This window comes from Mauremys reevesii, linkage group 3, assembly GCF_016161935.1.
Source record: "Mauremys reevesii isolate NIE-2019 linkage group 3, ASM1616193v1, whole genome shotgun sequence".
Taxonomy (NCBI): domain Eukaryota; kingdom Metazoa; phylum Chordata; order Testudines; family Geoemydidae; genus Mauremys; species Mauremys reevesii.
In genome coordinates this window covers 14,941,401-14,957,218 of record NC_052625.1, presented here as the reverse complement: position 1 = coordinate 14,957,218, position 15,818 = coordinate 14,941,401, and the positions used below count along the sequence as shown (strand labels likewise).

Genomic DNA, 15,818 nt, shown 5'->3' with positions numbered 1-15,818 from the left:
CGGGCAGACGCCATAGCACGGCAACCAGGGAGCCCGTTCAGCCTTTTTTCACTGTCACCGTATGTCTACTGGATGTTGCTAACAGATGCGGTACTGCAGCGCTACACAACAGCATCCCCTTGCCTTTGCAAGTTAGCAGAGACGATTACCAGCCCTACTGTACCGTCTGCTGCCTTGCAAGTTGACAATGACGGTTACCAGTCACACTGTACCATCTGCTGCTGTCATGGGTGCTCCTGGCCGGCCTCAGTGAGGTTGGTCGGGGGCGCATGAACAAAAATGGGAATGACTCCCGAGGTCATTCCCTTCTTTAAGTTTTGTCTAATGGAGAGTCAGTCCTGCCTAGAATATCAGGCAAGCCTACTAAAGAACCAGAGACAAATGGCCGCTCTGGGTCAGAGCCGCAGACATCCCGCAGAAATGATGAGCTGCATGCCATTCTAGGGAGCGCCACCCGTTGCTTCCCTCCTCCCCCACCACTCCTGGGCTACCGTGGCAATTATCCCCCCATTTGTGTGATGAAGTAATAAAGAATGCATGAATAAGAAGCAACATTGACTTTATTGCCTCTGAAAGCAGAGATCAAAGAGGGAGGGGAGGGCAGCCTCCAGCTGCTATGATATTCCAGGCAGGAGTGAATCTCCATTAGACAAAGCTTAAAGAAGAGAATGACCTGGGAATCATTCCCATTTTTGCCCAGGAGCCCCCGGCCGACCTCACCGAGGCCATCCAGGAGCCACGGGACGATGATGACAGATACCAGTCCTACTGTACCGTCTGCCGTCCGCAAGGGGATGCTGCTGTGTAGCGCTGCAGCACCGTGGCTGCCAGCAGCATCCAGTAGACATATGGTGACATTGAAAAAAGGTGAGAAAGGATTTTTTTCCCTTTGCTTTCACGGGGGAGGGGGGAAAGGGGAGGAGGGAGACGACATATACCCTGAACCACCCGTGACAATGTCTTTGACCCCTCAGACTTTGGGAGCTCAGCCAAGAATTCAAAAGGTTTTCAGAGAGTGCGGGAACTGTAGGATAGGTACAGTCATCCCTCCCTCCATGAGCGTCCATTTGATTCTTTGGCTTTCTGCTATGCTTGTCTCAGCTCCTTAAGTTTCACGCAGCACTGTATTGAGTCCCTGTTGTGGCCTCTGTCCATCATAGCCTTGGAGATCTTTTCAAATGTTTTGGCATTTCGTCTATTGGAACGGAGTTCTGATAGAACAGATTCATCTCCCCATACAGAGATCAGATTCAGTATCTCCCGTACAGTCCATGCTGGAGCTCTTTTTTGATTCTGGGACTGCATGGTCACCTGTGCTGATCAGCGCTCCATGCTGGGCAAACAGGAAATGAAATTCAAAAGTTCGCGGGGCTTTTCCTGTCTACCCGGCCAGTGCATCCGAGTTCTGATTGCTGTCCAGAGCAGTCACAATGGTGCACTGTGGGATAGCGCCCGGAGGCCAATACTGTCGAATTGCGGCCACACTAACCCTAATTCAAAATGGCAATACCAATTTCAGCGCTACTCCCCTCGTCGGGGTGGAGTACCGATATCGATATTAAGAGCCCTTTATATTGAAATAAAGGGCTTTGTTGTGTGGACGGGTGCAGGGTTAATTGGTTTAACACTGCTAAATTCGAAATAAACTTGTAGTGTAGACCAGGCCTTAGTAAGTCGACCTAAGTTACGCTATTCTAGCTTTGTGAATAACGTAGAATGTAAAAGTACAAGCAAGGAGATAGACCTGCTAAAAGGATACTTTCAGAATTGTAATCACCTTTGTTACAGAAGTATAAATAATACAGAGTACGGGTTGCAATAATGTAAAAAAGTTCATATTGAAAAATACTTCAAACTAAGTACGTTCTGAATATCATATCACCCTATCAATGATTCAAGAACACCCCCCCCCAAAGAAAACAACAACACCCTGCTCCCAATGTCATGGTTTCACATTGCAGTTGTTCCACTGCTACTCAGATACTAAAAATTACACCAACAAAATTATTGTGAGTTAAGGCTGCTTCCTTAAATTTCAGTGTATCTACGCATTAGTTTTAGAACAGTGCGTGATGTGAAATTTCCATATTACACACAACAAACTGTTAAAAGAACATCAAGGTTGCAAAGTCAAGCACTAAAAGTTAAGGAAATGCCTGGATTAAGGTTGCTATACAACGTTAGTTTGGCCCCGTTGGATATATGCATTATGACACTCTTTAATTAAATGATAACTCTTCCTCTCCCCTCCCCCCGACCCCTTTTAAACTTAAAACACCAAAATTTAATGTTGATTTGTGTGTGTAATTTCCTAGGTTTTTTAAAAAAACAAACTGCAAAAAGAAACATTCCATCATGCAGAATCACATAGACATTCACATGGGGTCATCAGCACAGCTGGACCTTTAAATCTACAACACAGGTGTCTGGCAGTTGAGCTAATGGAGTATCCGAAAGCAGTAGTAGGTTACCTCTCTAGTGGCTGGCCGAACAGAGGATAAGAGAGAGACATTTTGCAAGAGGGTTTTCACTGTTATTTGCTGACAGCAGAGGCGTTCTGAAGCTCAGGAACCTTGGGATCCATTTCAGGCTCTGGAGGAGTGTGCACTCTAGTGGTCAGACACTTCTTCCACTGTATTCCCGGGCCTGACACCTCTGCCTTTGTCCCCCACAGCCTATTGCTGTCCCCGTCCTGTCTTTACCACACTCTCTTCCTGGCTCCTTGTCCCAGCCTCCTCGCCTAGCCAGTCCTAGTCTCCATTAACCCAAGCGCCTCATCACAGTCCCAGTCTCTCTCTGCTGGCTCCTTGTCTGACCCCAATCTTTCCTGCATCCTGTCTCCCAGTCCAGGCTCCTTCCCCAGGCTCTTCATCCTAGTCTTCCTCTCAAGCTACTTGCCTCAGGATCCTTCATTAGCCAGTCCCAGTCACCTCCCTTTGGCTCCTCAGCCAATCTCAGGTGTCCCGTCCCCCCCGGCTCCCAATCTCTCCCGTGGGCACACTGTCCCAAATTTCTTGCCCATCCACTTCCTGTTTCCCTTCACCCATAGCTCCTCAGCCTGTCTCAGTTCTTCTCCTCAACTGGCTCCCAATCCCAGTCTCCCCACCCCCAGCCTCTCCTCCTCAGACTCCTTATCCCAAACTATGACTTCTATCACCACCCCCTGCCCATCTACTCACACACAACCCTCCACCCTCAGTCCAGCTATTGTCCTCTCTGGACTCCACTCAGACTGATTCCTCCCCTAAGCAGCCTGGGTGCCAGAGGGAGACCACTGAAGGCACAGGAGAATCCCCCAGATCTCAGTTCTGGTGCTCAGTGCCACTGGGCCCCACAGCAATCAGAAGCAGCAATCACAGGGTTGCAACCTTGGGCAGGGACATGCCCAGGACAGACAAAATCTTTGGAGAATTTAGATGCCAAATAATAAGCTTCTACTGAGCATGTGCAACGTGTGATTTTTCAAAGGCTTCTAGCTTGGCCAGCTTGTGCTGTTTAACAAAAACAGCACAAGCTATATTCTTGACATAAAGGCCAAGCACTTGCCAAATTTCAATTTTTTTGTCCAAAACCACAGTGAAGCTACAGCTGTTCAAAGAAAAGGTTGTAAGATTTTTTTAAAAAAAAAATATGGGCAAACCAATGTATTTCCCCAATCTCCTTTTCAGAAATGACTGAATTATTTTTGCTGAAGCAATAAAAACAACAAAAAAACCCCAACATCCTGAGACAGACACCCAGCATAGAAAATTTCAGCCAAAATGGGTTAAAGGTTGGCAAAATTATAAGCAACTGAAAATAGGGTCTTCATAATAGGAAGTGTCAGGTAAGGACATGTCTTAAGTAAGGACATGTCTATGCTTCAAGCTGGGGTCTGATTCCCATCTCGCACAAACGTATTCATACTCCCATCTGAACTAGCACACTATATATAGTAGCACAGCTGCAGTATCACAGACAACAGTGTATGTATCCATGGGGGTTGAAGTGAGTTTGTACTCAGGGCCGCTAGCCCATGCTGACACTGTCTGGGCTTCAGCAGTCACACTTGTTAGTGTGTTAGATCAGACGAGAGCTAGCATGAGTATGTCTACATGAGCTGGGGATCACAACCCTCACCCGTAATGTAGACATAACCTTAAGGAATCACTACCAGCTCCACCTATCATGTACTGCTATATCTAGACACAACACATTGTAATGAATTTGCTGAGCAGCAACAGTTCTGCAGAGTGCAATGTGATGGACCTGTGGACATGCTGCTGTTTGTCTGGCTCCTCATTAAGGCAGCCAGGAGGAGGAGATTTTGTGGAAGTTGGGAGGAGAGTTGGAGATCTGGAGAGACACCGACGACAAAGGCAGATATTCATGGTGGCAGCTCAGGGTGACTGAGGTGGAGTTTCTAGTGTGGCCAAGGTGCAATTGGGTCTATCTTGGTTTAATAGTTAACGGGACTCACGTGCATATAGTAGATAAGAACATGTACCTAATGTAAGAACAAATTATGCCATACTTGATGCTCTGACACCACTCTTTCTTCAACAAGGGAAACAGATGTGTTTTAAGAGCCCCAAATCAACCACTGCTCAGAATGGTGCAAGAATATTAACACATGTGCAAAAAAGCAGTGCAAGAACGATGGTCTGGTAGTTAAGGCAAATGACTGGGACTTGAGAGATCTGGTTTAGTTTCTCAGCTCTGCCCAGATTTCCTTTGTGGCCTGGGGAAAATCACTGTTGCCAAGATTTTCAAAAACAGGCTTTAGGCTAAATTTAGGCTTCTAAATCCATCATTAGGCACTGTGATAGGGATGTGCTCCCCACACTGGCTCTGAAAGAGTTGAATTAGGCCAGATGGGCCCAATCAGCTAATTAAGCTGCAAATGGGGAGATTTAAGTGGTGTGGAGGGCACTAATTAGAAGGCAGCTCACCTGTGAGGGAACAAGTGGGGCTTCTATAAAGCCAGGAGGCTGGCAACAGTGCTAACCTGTAATCTTTTCCCCTAAGGTAAGGGAGAAGGAAGGGGGGCAGGGATAGGAACCCCTGAGAAAGGGTTTACCTAGTAGCCAAAGAGAGAAGGCTGGAGAATAAAAAGCTTGGAGAAGCATAGTAAGAAGCAGTCCAAGGCCAAGAGCAGGCTGGTATATCTGCAGACCGTAACTGCTTGTTACTGGGCTCTGAGCTGGAACCCAGCGTAGAAGGTTGGCCTGGGTTCCCTTACCCTCCACTGCAGAGTGCCACTGCATGAGGCAGTGAACAAGAAGACAGCTTGAGTCACTGCGGGAGTGACGGTCAGGTCAAAGAGCATGAGGATTGCCTGACACTACTGGTACTGAAGGACTCTGAAAGACTCCCATGGAAAAGAAAAATCACAGTGTGACCTGGCCAGAGTTACAAAGTCACACAGCAGCCATTTTGTATTTGTGCATTTGATTTATCCTTCCTAACTGTAGTACTTTCCACTCGTCTTCACTGAATTTAATCTTGTTAGTTTCAGACCAATTCTCCAATTTGTCAAGGTCATTTTGCATTCAAATCCTGTCCTCCAAACCTTACAACCTCTCCTAGCTTGGTGTCATCTGCAAATTTTACAAGTATTCTCTCCCCTCTATTATCCAAGTCATTAATGAAAATATTGACTAGTACTTGCACCAGGACTGACCCCTGGGGACCGCACTAGATACACCCTCCCAGTATGACAGTGAACTACTGATAACTACTCTAAGTTACGCTATCACCTACCACTGATAACTACTCTAAGTTACGCTATCACCTACCATTGATAACTACTCTAAGTTATGCTACTTTGGTCGACTTACAGCGATGTCACCACCGCACTCTCCCACCAACATACTTTACGCTTCTCCCCAGGGATTTGGAGTACAGAAGGCAATGGGAGAGTGCTCTGTGCTCTGCCATCGACTTAGTGGGTCTTCTCCAGACCTGCTAAAATTGACACTGCTGCATCGATCACAGGAATGCCGATCTAGTCGTAAGTATAGACATGGCCTGGGACGTCACCGGTTCTCCATGAATTCTCAACAATACTTGCTAATTGTTTCAAGATTGCTTCACCTAGTTTCTTAAGTACCCTATGATGAACTTCATCAGGCCCTACCAACTTGAATACATTTAACTTATCTAAATATTCTTTAACCTGTTCCCTATTTCAGCTTGCATTTCTTTCTTCTTGCTGTTAATATTATGTTGAGTATCTGATCGTCATTTACCTATTTAGTGAAGACTGAAGCAAAATTAAACACTTCAGCCTTCTTGATATCATCAATTATGTGCTCTCCTTCCCTGCTAAGTAGAGGACCTACACTTTCCTTCATCTTTCTCTTGCTCCTAATGTATTTAAAGAATCACTTCTTATTGCCTTTTATGTCCCTTGCTGGGGTAACTCATTTTGTGCCTTACTCTTTTTGTCCCTACACGCTTGTGGTATTCTTTTGCATTCCTCCTCAGCAATTTGTTCATATTACTTCTGTTTATAGGATTCCTTTCTGATTTTCAGGTAATTAAAAAGCTCCTGATGAAGCCATATTGGCCTCTTACTATTCTTCCTGTTTTTCCTAAGCATTGGGATAGTTTGCAGTTGTGCCTTTAATATTATCTCCTTGAAAAACTGCCAGCTCTCCTGAACTCCTTTTTCCCTTAGATTTTCTTCCCGTGGAACCTTACCTACCAATTCTCTGAGGTTGTTAAAGTCTGCTTTTTTGAAATCTTGGCCATAATTTCTCTGTGTTTCTGTTATCATCTGTAAAAATGAGGTTAATATTTTTTCTGTCTCGTCTATTTAGATGTTTAGCTCTTTGGAGCAGAGACTGTATCTGAATATGTATATGTACATCATTTAGCTCAATGGGGCCTGATCTCAGTTGGAGCCTCTAGGCACTACAGTATAATGATTATTTGTTATACAAAGAAGTTCTTTGCTTTTGCCAAATACCAAAATAGTTTGTATTTAATTTCATTGTTTTTTAATGGCAGTCTATAAAAGAATACGGGGTAGGAAAAGTGTTTCAGTGAAGTCTGTATTCAGGAGCAAAGGGATAATATGCCATCAGTGGAAATCCCTTTCTTGGATTCTCTGGGTCCTGGTTATACCACAAATAACTGCAGGTATCGTGCTACTGCAGATGCTCCATTGCCCTGATAACTGTACACGAACCTGCACATCCCTCCTTGCTGTCTGCCATCGCTGACAGAAGCATGGAGCCTGCACAGCTCCCCACTATTGTCGGGAGCTTTGCAAGCACAGGACATATGATCCTCCAGTATTTGTAGAGCTATAAGAAGAATCGAATCAGCTGGGTACATGACAATTTCTTGGAGAACAGATTGCTGTGGGACACAGTGAGAAGGAATTCAAGGTTGCTGTTGGCATTCACAGAACACTGCAGACAGTGGAGTGCCGCTTCTGGGCCCAATAAACGAGTGCTGACTGGTAGGATCACATCACAATGCAGGTTTGGAATGATGAGCAGTGGCCACAGAATTTTCAGATGCGCATGGCCAAATTCCTCGATCTATGTGCTGACTTTGGCCCAGCCCTTCAGCACTGGGCACCATGAGAGCTGTGCTGACAGTGGAGAAGTGAGTAGACATTGCACTTTGGAAACTTGCAATGCCCATTTGTGACCAGTTAGTGGGAAACCATTTTGGACTTGGAAAATTCACCGTGGGGACCATTGTCATGCAAGTGTGCAGAGCCATTAATAGTCTTCTGCTATGCAGGACTGTGACTCTCGGCAATGTGCAGGACACAGTGGATGGATCTGCAGCAATGGGGTTCCTGAACTGCGATGAAGCAACAGACAGCATGCCTATCCTATTTTGGCACCAAATCCCCTTGCCACAGAGGAGATCAACAGAAAGGGCTACTTTTCCGTGGTTATTCAAGCACTGGTGGATCACCAGGTATGCTCCATCGATATCAATGTGGGCTGGTCAGGGAAGGTGCATGATGTTTGCATCTTTAAGAACAGAGAATGCTACAAGCAACGATTTTCTTTCCCAAGAGGCAGATTACCATTGGTGGTGCTGATATGCCAATTGTGATCTTGGGAGACCCAGCCTACCCATTGCTCATGAAGCTGTACACTGGCCAGCATGACAGCAGCAAGGAAAGATGCAACTACTGGCTCACCAGGTGCAGAATGACAGCTGAATGCACTGTTGGTAACTGAAGGGAGACACTGGCATCGTTTACTCATAAGACTGGATCTCAGTTTAAAAAAAAAAAATCCCAATGGGTAGAGCTGCCTGCTGTGTCCTGCATAATACCTATGAAGTAAAGAGGGGAAAGCTGCTGCCCGGGTGGAGGTGAAGCAGCTGTCTGCTAAGTCTGAACAGCCAGACACAAAGGCTATTAGAAGAGTTCAACACAGATCTATACGGCGCAGGGAGGCTTTGGAAGAGCATTTTAACACTGAGCCACAGTAATGCACGGTGATGTACTGTGCTCTACTTAACCCTGCAGTTTGGGGGCCTGTTAGAAATTGTGTGGTGCTTGGTGTACATTTATGATTATTACACTGATTGTCACTGATCCTATGAATTGTGTCACAGCGTTCAGTAACAAGAGGGTGCTTTCAGAACTAATAGACTAGGTCGGCAACCTATGGCACATGTGCCAAAGACGGCATGCGAGCCAATTTTTAATGGCACGCTGCTGCCTGCCGGGGTCCCGGCCGCCAGCCCCGCTCAGCCCGCTGCTGAACCCAGGCCAGCGGCTGGGACCCCGGCAGGCAGCAGCGTGCCATTAAAAATCCTGCCCAGCCTGGCCCACTCTTCTCCACCCCTCCTGCTGACATTTGCACATGCTTTCCTGACCTCCGTCACTTCCGGCGGCAGGTTGTGTTTCTGGGTTAGCGTGTCCATACTGCTACCTAGTGTCCGCAGAGTCTGACCTGGAGGCGGCCCCGCCAGTGGGGGCAGGAAGAGGGACCTGGCACCACAGGAGTTGCAAGGCCTGTAAGTGGGGAAGGGTTCTGGGTCCCAGCTGTGCCATGCGCCTGCCTGCCCCGAGCATGGCCGGCCCCACTCTCTGGACTCAGGCAGGCTGCCCCGGGGTTGGAGACCCAGTGCTGGGATGAGCTCGGCTCTGTACTGGGGCAGGCCGCGTCCCACAACCCGAACCTGAGCCTAGGGGCTGCGACTCGCTGTCTGCTGGACCCTGGGAACAGCTGGGTCGCGCCTCTTTCCTCACCCCAGGTCACTGGACCCCGCTCCCCTCCAGCACTGAGGGCAGAACCCAGGAGTCCAGAGCCCTACTCTCCGTCTGCCCCCCATCCCCTCGAACAACTAGAGCCCAGCTGGAAACCTAGGAATCTAGAGTCCTCGCTCCCAGCACTCCTCCCCTGAGTGTCAGACACCGGCCCCTTCCCGGAGCCCAGGAGTCCCAACTCCCACCCTGCTCCCCGCCCTAACCCCCCCCCCCACATCTCCCAAGCCCCTGCCCTGATCCCTGCACCCCCCTCACACACACACTCAGCCCTGCCCCCTGCACTCCCCCATGACCTCAGCCCTGACTCCAGCACCCCACACATACCCAGCCCCCCCACACTCCATGCCCTGACTCCTGCACCCTCCTCACATGCCCTCTATCCTGACTCCTGCACCCTCCTCACACACACCCAGCCTCCTGCCCTGACTCCTGCACCCCCACACATACCCACCCCCACCCTGAGCACCAAATGGGAGCTCCTGCACCGCCCTCCCCCCACATTCCCACCTGCACCCCTCGCACCAAATGGGAGCTGCCCAGGTAAGTGCCCCACACCCAAACCTTCTGCCCCAACCCTGAGCCCCCTCCCTCATTCCAGCTCCTGGCCAGACCCTATATCCCAACCCCCAGCCTGCTCCTTCACCCCCAGCCTTGTGCTCAGTGCACTCCCACCCTAAGCTCAGTGCAGAGAGAGGAAGAGAATGGGCCAGAACCAGGGAGCAGGTAGGTACCCACTCTATGTGGGCAGGGCTGGGACCCCAGACCAGCAGCGGGCTGAGCCACTCAGCCTGCTGCCGGTCTGGTGTCTCGGCTGCGGGTCCCGCTAAGCCCACTGCCAGTCTGGGGTTCTGGCTACCGGCCCCTTGCCAGCTGGGGTCCCGGCCGCCAGTCCCACTCAGCCTGCTGCCGGCCTAGGTGAACAGAACCCCAGGCTGGCAGCGGACTGAGCGGGCCAGCGGCGTAAGATCAGCATTTTAATTTAATTTTAAATGAAGCTTCTTAAACATTTTGAAAACCTTGTTTCCTTTACATATGAAAATAGTTTAGTTATAGACTATAGACTGAGAGAGACCTTCTAAAAAAATGTTAAAATGTATTACTGGCACGCAAAACCTTAAATCAGAGTGATTGCCTACCCCTGTGCTAGACACTCTGCAGCCTATGTTGGGAACTAATAAAGTTTAATTATTTAATTATTAATAATATTTAATTATTACTGAAAATAATTTTATTCAGTAACAAAACCAGTGCAAAGAAAAATCTGCGCAATTTAAAAGCAAATACATTAAGTTAATGGAACAGAACAACGGGAAAGAACATTCATGTCCATTTTACCTACACATACAGGAACTGTGGCTTTTACAGGTCAGTGTATGTGACGCTGTGGTTGTCCTTAATGTCCCCTGGGGTGGTGTGTAGGGGAGGGATGTGGCCCCTGATACCATGTGGAATGTTGAAGGGGGGGGTGTAGGAAGGTGCTGTAATGCTGTTTTCCATGGACGGCAAAGGGAGGCGAGCCTGTGATTGTTTGACCAGTAGGTCCACAAGAGTGAAGCCTCTGTGTTTGCTGCTGGAGAAGCCCCATTATGTCCTTTGCATTTCGCTCTCCTTTTCCTGCTGGGACTCTTGGGCCTTTCTCCATTCCACTCATTCCTTCTCCAGTTCACTTCAATGTTCACCCTCCAGGCTCTTTGCTCACGGTCTGACGCAGCACTGGCTTGCAGGGTCTCATGGAACATGCCATCCCAAGTCCTCTTCTTTCCCAAGTCCTCCTTATCTGGTTCAGATGTTCCCTAGGCGTGGAGGGGGAAACCCCTCAAGGCCACAATGGCAGCAGCTTCCGATAAAACACAGAGGTACCACTCTCAATATAGTCACACTGCATAGTGAAAGTTAAACTTTAGAACTCCCTTCCCTTGCTCCCGTAGAGTTTTAAATAAGACATGCTCATTGACTATTCTGCTTCGGAGAGCTTGTGCACGGTGCCACTCACAGCACCAGCCATGGTGAGTACGCGCCTGGCAGGGGTGAGGGGAATGAGGAGGGAATTGCTTGGCTGCATGAAACTATGAGCAGGGCTTTGGAGCTGTGCTCCGGCTCCGCTCCAGCTCCAGGCAAAAACCTGCAGCTCCACTGCTCCGGAGCTGCTCCGCGCTCCAGCTCCAGACTCTGCTCCAAAGCCCTGACTATGAGTACAGGGCATTAGCACTGAATACTGGCACCGTTTTCCGCAGGTGATGGTGATTTTTTCACTCCCGCAGGTAACGAAGGCACAGACAGCACAGCTGCTTCTGGTGTCCAGAAGCCACTTGGCCCATATGCTGCTAGCCTGAGTATGCAATGGTGCCTGACAAAGTTATTGCTGACTGGCATAGGAACGTGTCCTACCACTGAGGAAGACATAAGGCTGCCCCTCTCCCCCCCTTTAGAAAATTTTTGGAGAGGATTGCAGAGAACCCCCATGAAAGTTTCTTTGAGATTTCGCAGGAGGATTCAAGGGACATCCCTGTATTCATAAACAATGGTTCCCATTGCCTAACTCTACAGGGGAATGATAGGTAAATAACAATGCTACCTCTCTTTGTTGCACTGCTCTCTCTTCTAGCATGGATACATTAATTAAAAGTCAATAGCTGTGTCTTATTAAGTTAGGGGCACCATCAGTACATCATTGGAATGGGAAATACAATTACACACTTACCCAAATTTCCTCCCCCTGCATCGAGCTCGCCCGTGTTCGACTGCTGGCATTGACTGCACTGCGGTGGAGTCTCAAACAGGTCCTGGCTCACAGCATAGCTGGATCCCTTGGTTGCATGTCCCCCATCCTCCTTTCTGATCATGCCAGGGGCCTGTGGCTTGGGCTCCTCAGAGGTATCCATGGTGGTAAGTTCTCCACCAAGTACAGCATGCAGCTCTTTGTCAAAGCAACAGGTCTGCAGCTTGGCACCAGATCAACTGTTGGCATCTCGGCCTTCTGATATGCCTGATGCAGTTCCTTTGTTTTCAGGTGGCACTGCTGCCAGTCTCTGTCATACTGCTTCTCCTGCATCTCCCAGGCAATCTGCTCATAGATATCTATGCTTGGATCTGTAGCTGTGCTTGTACAATCTCTTCTCACCACAGGCCCAGGAGATCCAATATCTACTGTCCACTCCCCGTCAGAGCACGTGTGGAGTGTGTAGCCAGCATGGTCAGTTGCACATAACAAAGGAGAGCTCACCAATGTGCTCACCAAGCTGGACAATCAGGAAATGGCATTTCAAGAATTTACAGGGGTTTAGAGGAGAGGGGGAGCCTTCTGGTCAAGCATTGAGGCAGAATCAAGCATTGAGGGCCAGCTGCTGGTGGACTGTTAGGGTCGACATAAGTAACACAGTGTCTACATTTGTGCAACATCGACCTCAGTACATCGACCATGCCCAGTGCCGCTCAAGCAGGTGGTGGTACTATGTCGGCATAACGGGGCACTGATATCAGTGGGAGACAAATTTAAGTGTAGATCCTTGGACAAGTAGGTGGATGCAAGGCAGCTTATGTTGACCTAAGTTGCTAGTGTAGATCAGGCCTGAGACTCTTTCCTTTGACTGAGTGCTGAGGAGACAGCAAGATCAGCCCCTGGGGGCCAAAGACATCAGCAACCAATCTGACTAATTAAGCAGTGGTTTGATAGATAAGACAAGGAATCCCATTCAACTCTTAAATGGAATGGTGTTTGCTACAACACAGGGCCTGAAGGATGGTAGTAGGTTTAAAATTGAGATCCTGGGCTTGGTGCTGTGTCAGAGAGGTAGAAAGCTTTCTTCCATCTCTTCCCCACCCAACAAGTATATACACACGCAATAATAAAAGGCTCCCTTTGATGTAAAAAATCATGATATGAAATGCTCAGGCTATTACAGCTGCACAAAGAGTAGTAACTGCTGATTTACAGAAGATGCAATTCATTCTTAAATGAGTCGGCTGTTACACCATAAAAATACCTAGTCTGTACACTGCAGCCTACAATATTCTTAGCGTTAGTGCCATTATAATAGATCAATCCAAAGTACTGTACAACTTGATTTTCTTCCCTCTCATTGCACAGAACTGTCCTGGAATATTTGTTACCAGAAGCCCCTTTCCTCTTTGACATCGTAGTTGTCACTGCTGTCAACAAGTAGCTCTACCACTGGTCTCTCAATATACATACGTGAGTGAGTGAGTGGACGAATAAGGGAGTGAGGGTGCACCTTATTTAGGTACATAGTTTTTAAGATGACTTGTAGTAAGAAGATGCATACAATACACAGAGAGGTACTTTAATCAGCAATCACAACATTTGGTTATGAAAAACCTACCTTAGGAGAAGAAGAAAGCTCCTTCACTGCAGGAACAGCTGACATATTCTCACTCATTCCTGTCTCTGTCTTTGGTGAGAAGACTGGTGGTGCAGGAGCCTTTCTTTTCATCTTTTCTGCTTCTTGCAGTGGAGTAACTTGATTATTTAAAGCAGGGCTTGATTTTGGTTCATAAAATGGATTTGATCTAATTAAAAGAAGGGAAACATATTTCTTTGCTATCTCTTTGCACTTTCAAAACAAAAATAATAGTTGATTGTTTTGATTGTGCTGTTGCTGCCTTTTTTTTTTTGTTTTAAAAAGACTGATGAGTGAATTATGTACAGCCAGCAATTGCTTTAGGCCAGCATTTGCAAAACTGAGTATCTAAAGCTAGGTTCCTAAGTCCATATTTAGCTGCCTATAGAAAAGTGGCTGGGCACCCATAAGTCTCATTGAAGTTGATGGATGCTGGAGGTGCTAAACAACTTTGAGAATGTAGAGACTTTTATTTAGATAACTAAATGTGGATTTTGGAGCCCAACTTTAGATACCCTATGTTCGAAAATCTTGGCCTCACTGTGTATACAGTCAAAGTTAAGTACATTTTCATTTCAATCACAAACAGCCATCACATAATTCTGAGAACACTCAATGGAGCACAAAACAGCACAGGAAAATAATGGCTAATGTTGTTTGCATAGATAAATAGCTATAAATTGTTTTGCACATTATTTGGCTAAACATCTTTAAAGAAACCCAGCCAAACATGTTCATGTGCAGTCTGATGCACTATCACCACAGCTGCACCATTTACAGTCTCTCTCTCTCTCTCTATGCTAAATAAAATAAGCACTTTCTTAGCATTCACGCTTTTTAGCCAGGTCTCCAATGATTCTTATGTCAGCTGATAATACAAGAGCTTCTCCTAAGCATTTAATGTATTTACTCTCAGCATATAAAATAGATAGCAATATTGTATCTAATAAGGGAACCTTCTCTTTATCAAGCTAATTTATTCACTCTCTCTCATTTTCCATTCTTTTCAATATGTCCGACAACAGACCTCCACTTATAAAAATAATTATCTGATCCATTATTCCATCCTTTACTACTCTACACTTTCCCAGTAAGATAAATAAATCTCTATATATGTATAATTTGCTGAACTCTGTGCTCATGCAGTGACATAACAAATTCCCAAAAGACAGACCTACATACAATTAGATGAAGTGCAACACATCAAAAATAAATAGCCTCAGTCCCTTGAATTCATTTTTAGACGGAAACAATATTGTATCCCGCATTAGGTAAGAAGTGAAGCACCCCTATCCAGTCAGAATTTTCCTCTCAGTGCTAGAGAACCAAAGTGGTGGGCAGTTTTTAGACAACTGAAACTTTAAAAATTGAACTATTATAATACGTATTCTTCACTAATAGCTGATTTAGCACTCCATCTCCTTTCCTATTTCACTTTAAAAACAAAAAACCCTCTAAGAATATTTTAGTTTTAAAATATTTTCCTCAATTTAGAAATGACTTTGATGCAGTTTTGCCCCTTTCTTCTTTATCAGTGAGCAGAAGAAAGCAATTGTTGTGTTACTCCACAGAGAATACGTCTACTCCGGAAGGGTGAAGTTTAGTAAACACATCTGTGGGAATGTGGAGAAGGGAGGAAGAAACTAAAACAACCATTCAACAACAGGCTTGGTGCATGAAGCTCACCTTACTGTGGGACTCCTGCTGTTTATTACAGAGAAAGATCTAGATACCCAAGTGAAAGGAGAGATCAAGACTAAAATAACTAGTCTGCTGACTGAAGGCATCTTTGAGGTGTTCTCACTTCAGCACTCATCAAATGCAAAAAACACTGGTGAAATCAAAGCTAAGGGTGATGTCAAAATAACTGTTTAAACAAAAAAAGGATGGACATACTCCAGGGGAGGAGGAGGAAAATGGACGGTATTCGGTTTGGAACCGAAGACTGAACAGTACCTGTCAATTGTTCTAATTTTGCTGACAACCTTGTTGAGCTGTCTTCAAACATTACAGAGTTCAAAGGAAGGTAAAGATAAAAATGAAAAAAAGATAAAGAGTGAAGAACAATATGTTTATAGGAGATCACAATGTTTTCTTTAGTTCCGTAATTTAGTCTTCTGACTAGCCAGCAAATGCAGCATGTTTTGACAATGACCTAGCTGATCCTCTACTCCCTTACTTAGAATTACAGAAATTATGTGCACTGGGACTTTTCTAAGAAGTTAATA

General features: G+C 46.4%; 1 protein-coding gene across 10 annotated transcripts in view; it reads right to left on the bottom strand.

Annotated features, from left to right (window-relative positions):
* Positions 1-15,818, bottom strand: part of EHBP1 (EH domain binding protein 1) — a 330,844-nt gene that overhangs the window by 150,301 nt on the left and 164,725 nt on the right. For all 10 annotated transcript variants that reach the window (XM_039528959.1, XM_039528958.1, XM_039528957.1 and 7 more), the window contains one exon: positions 13,573-13,759. In XM_039528959.1, the coding sequence (XP_039384893.1) occupies positions 13,573-13,759 (187 nt within the window). The remainder of the gene's footprint in view (positions 1-13,572; positions 13,760-15,818) is intronic.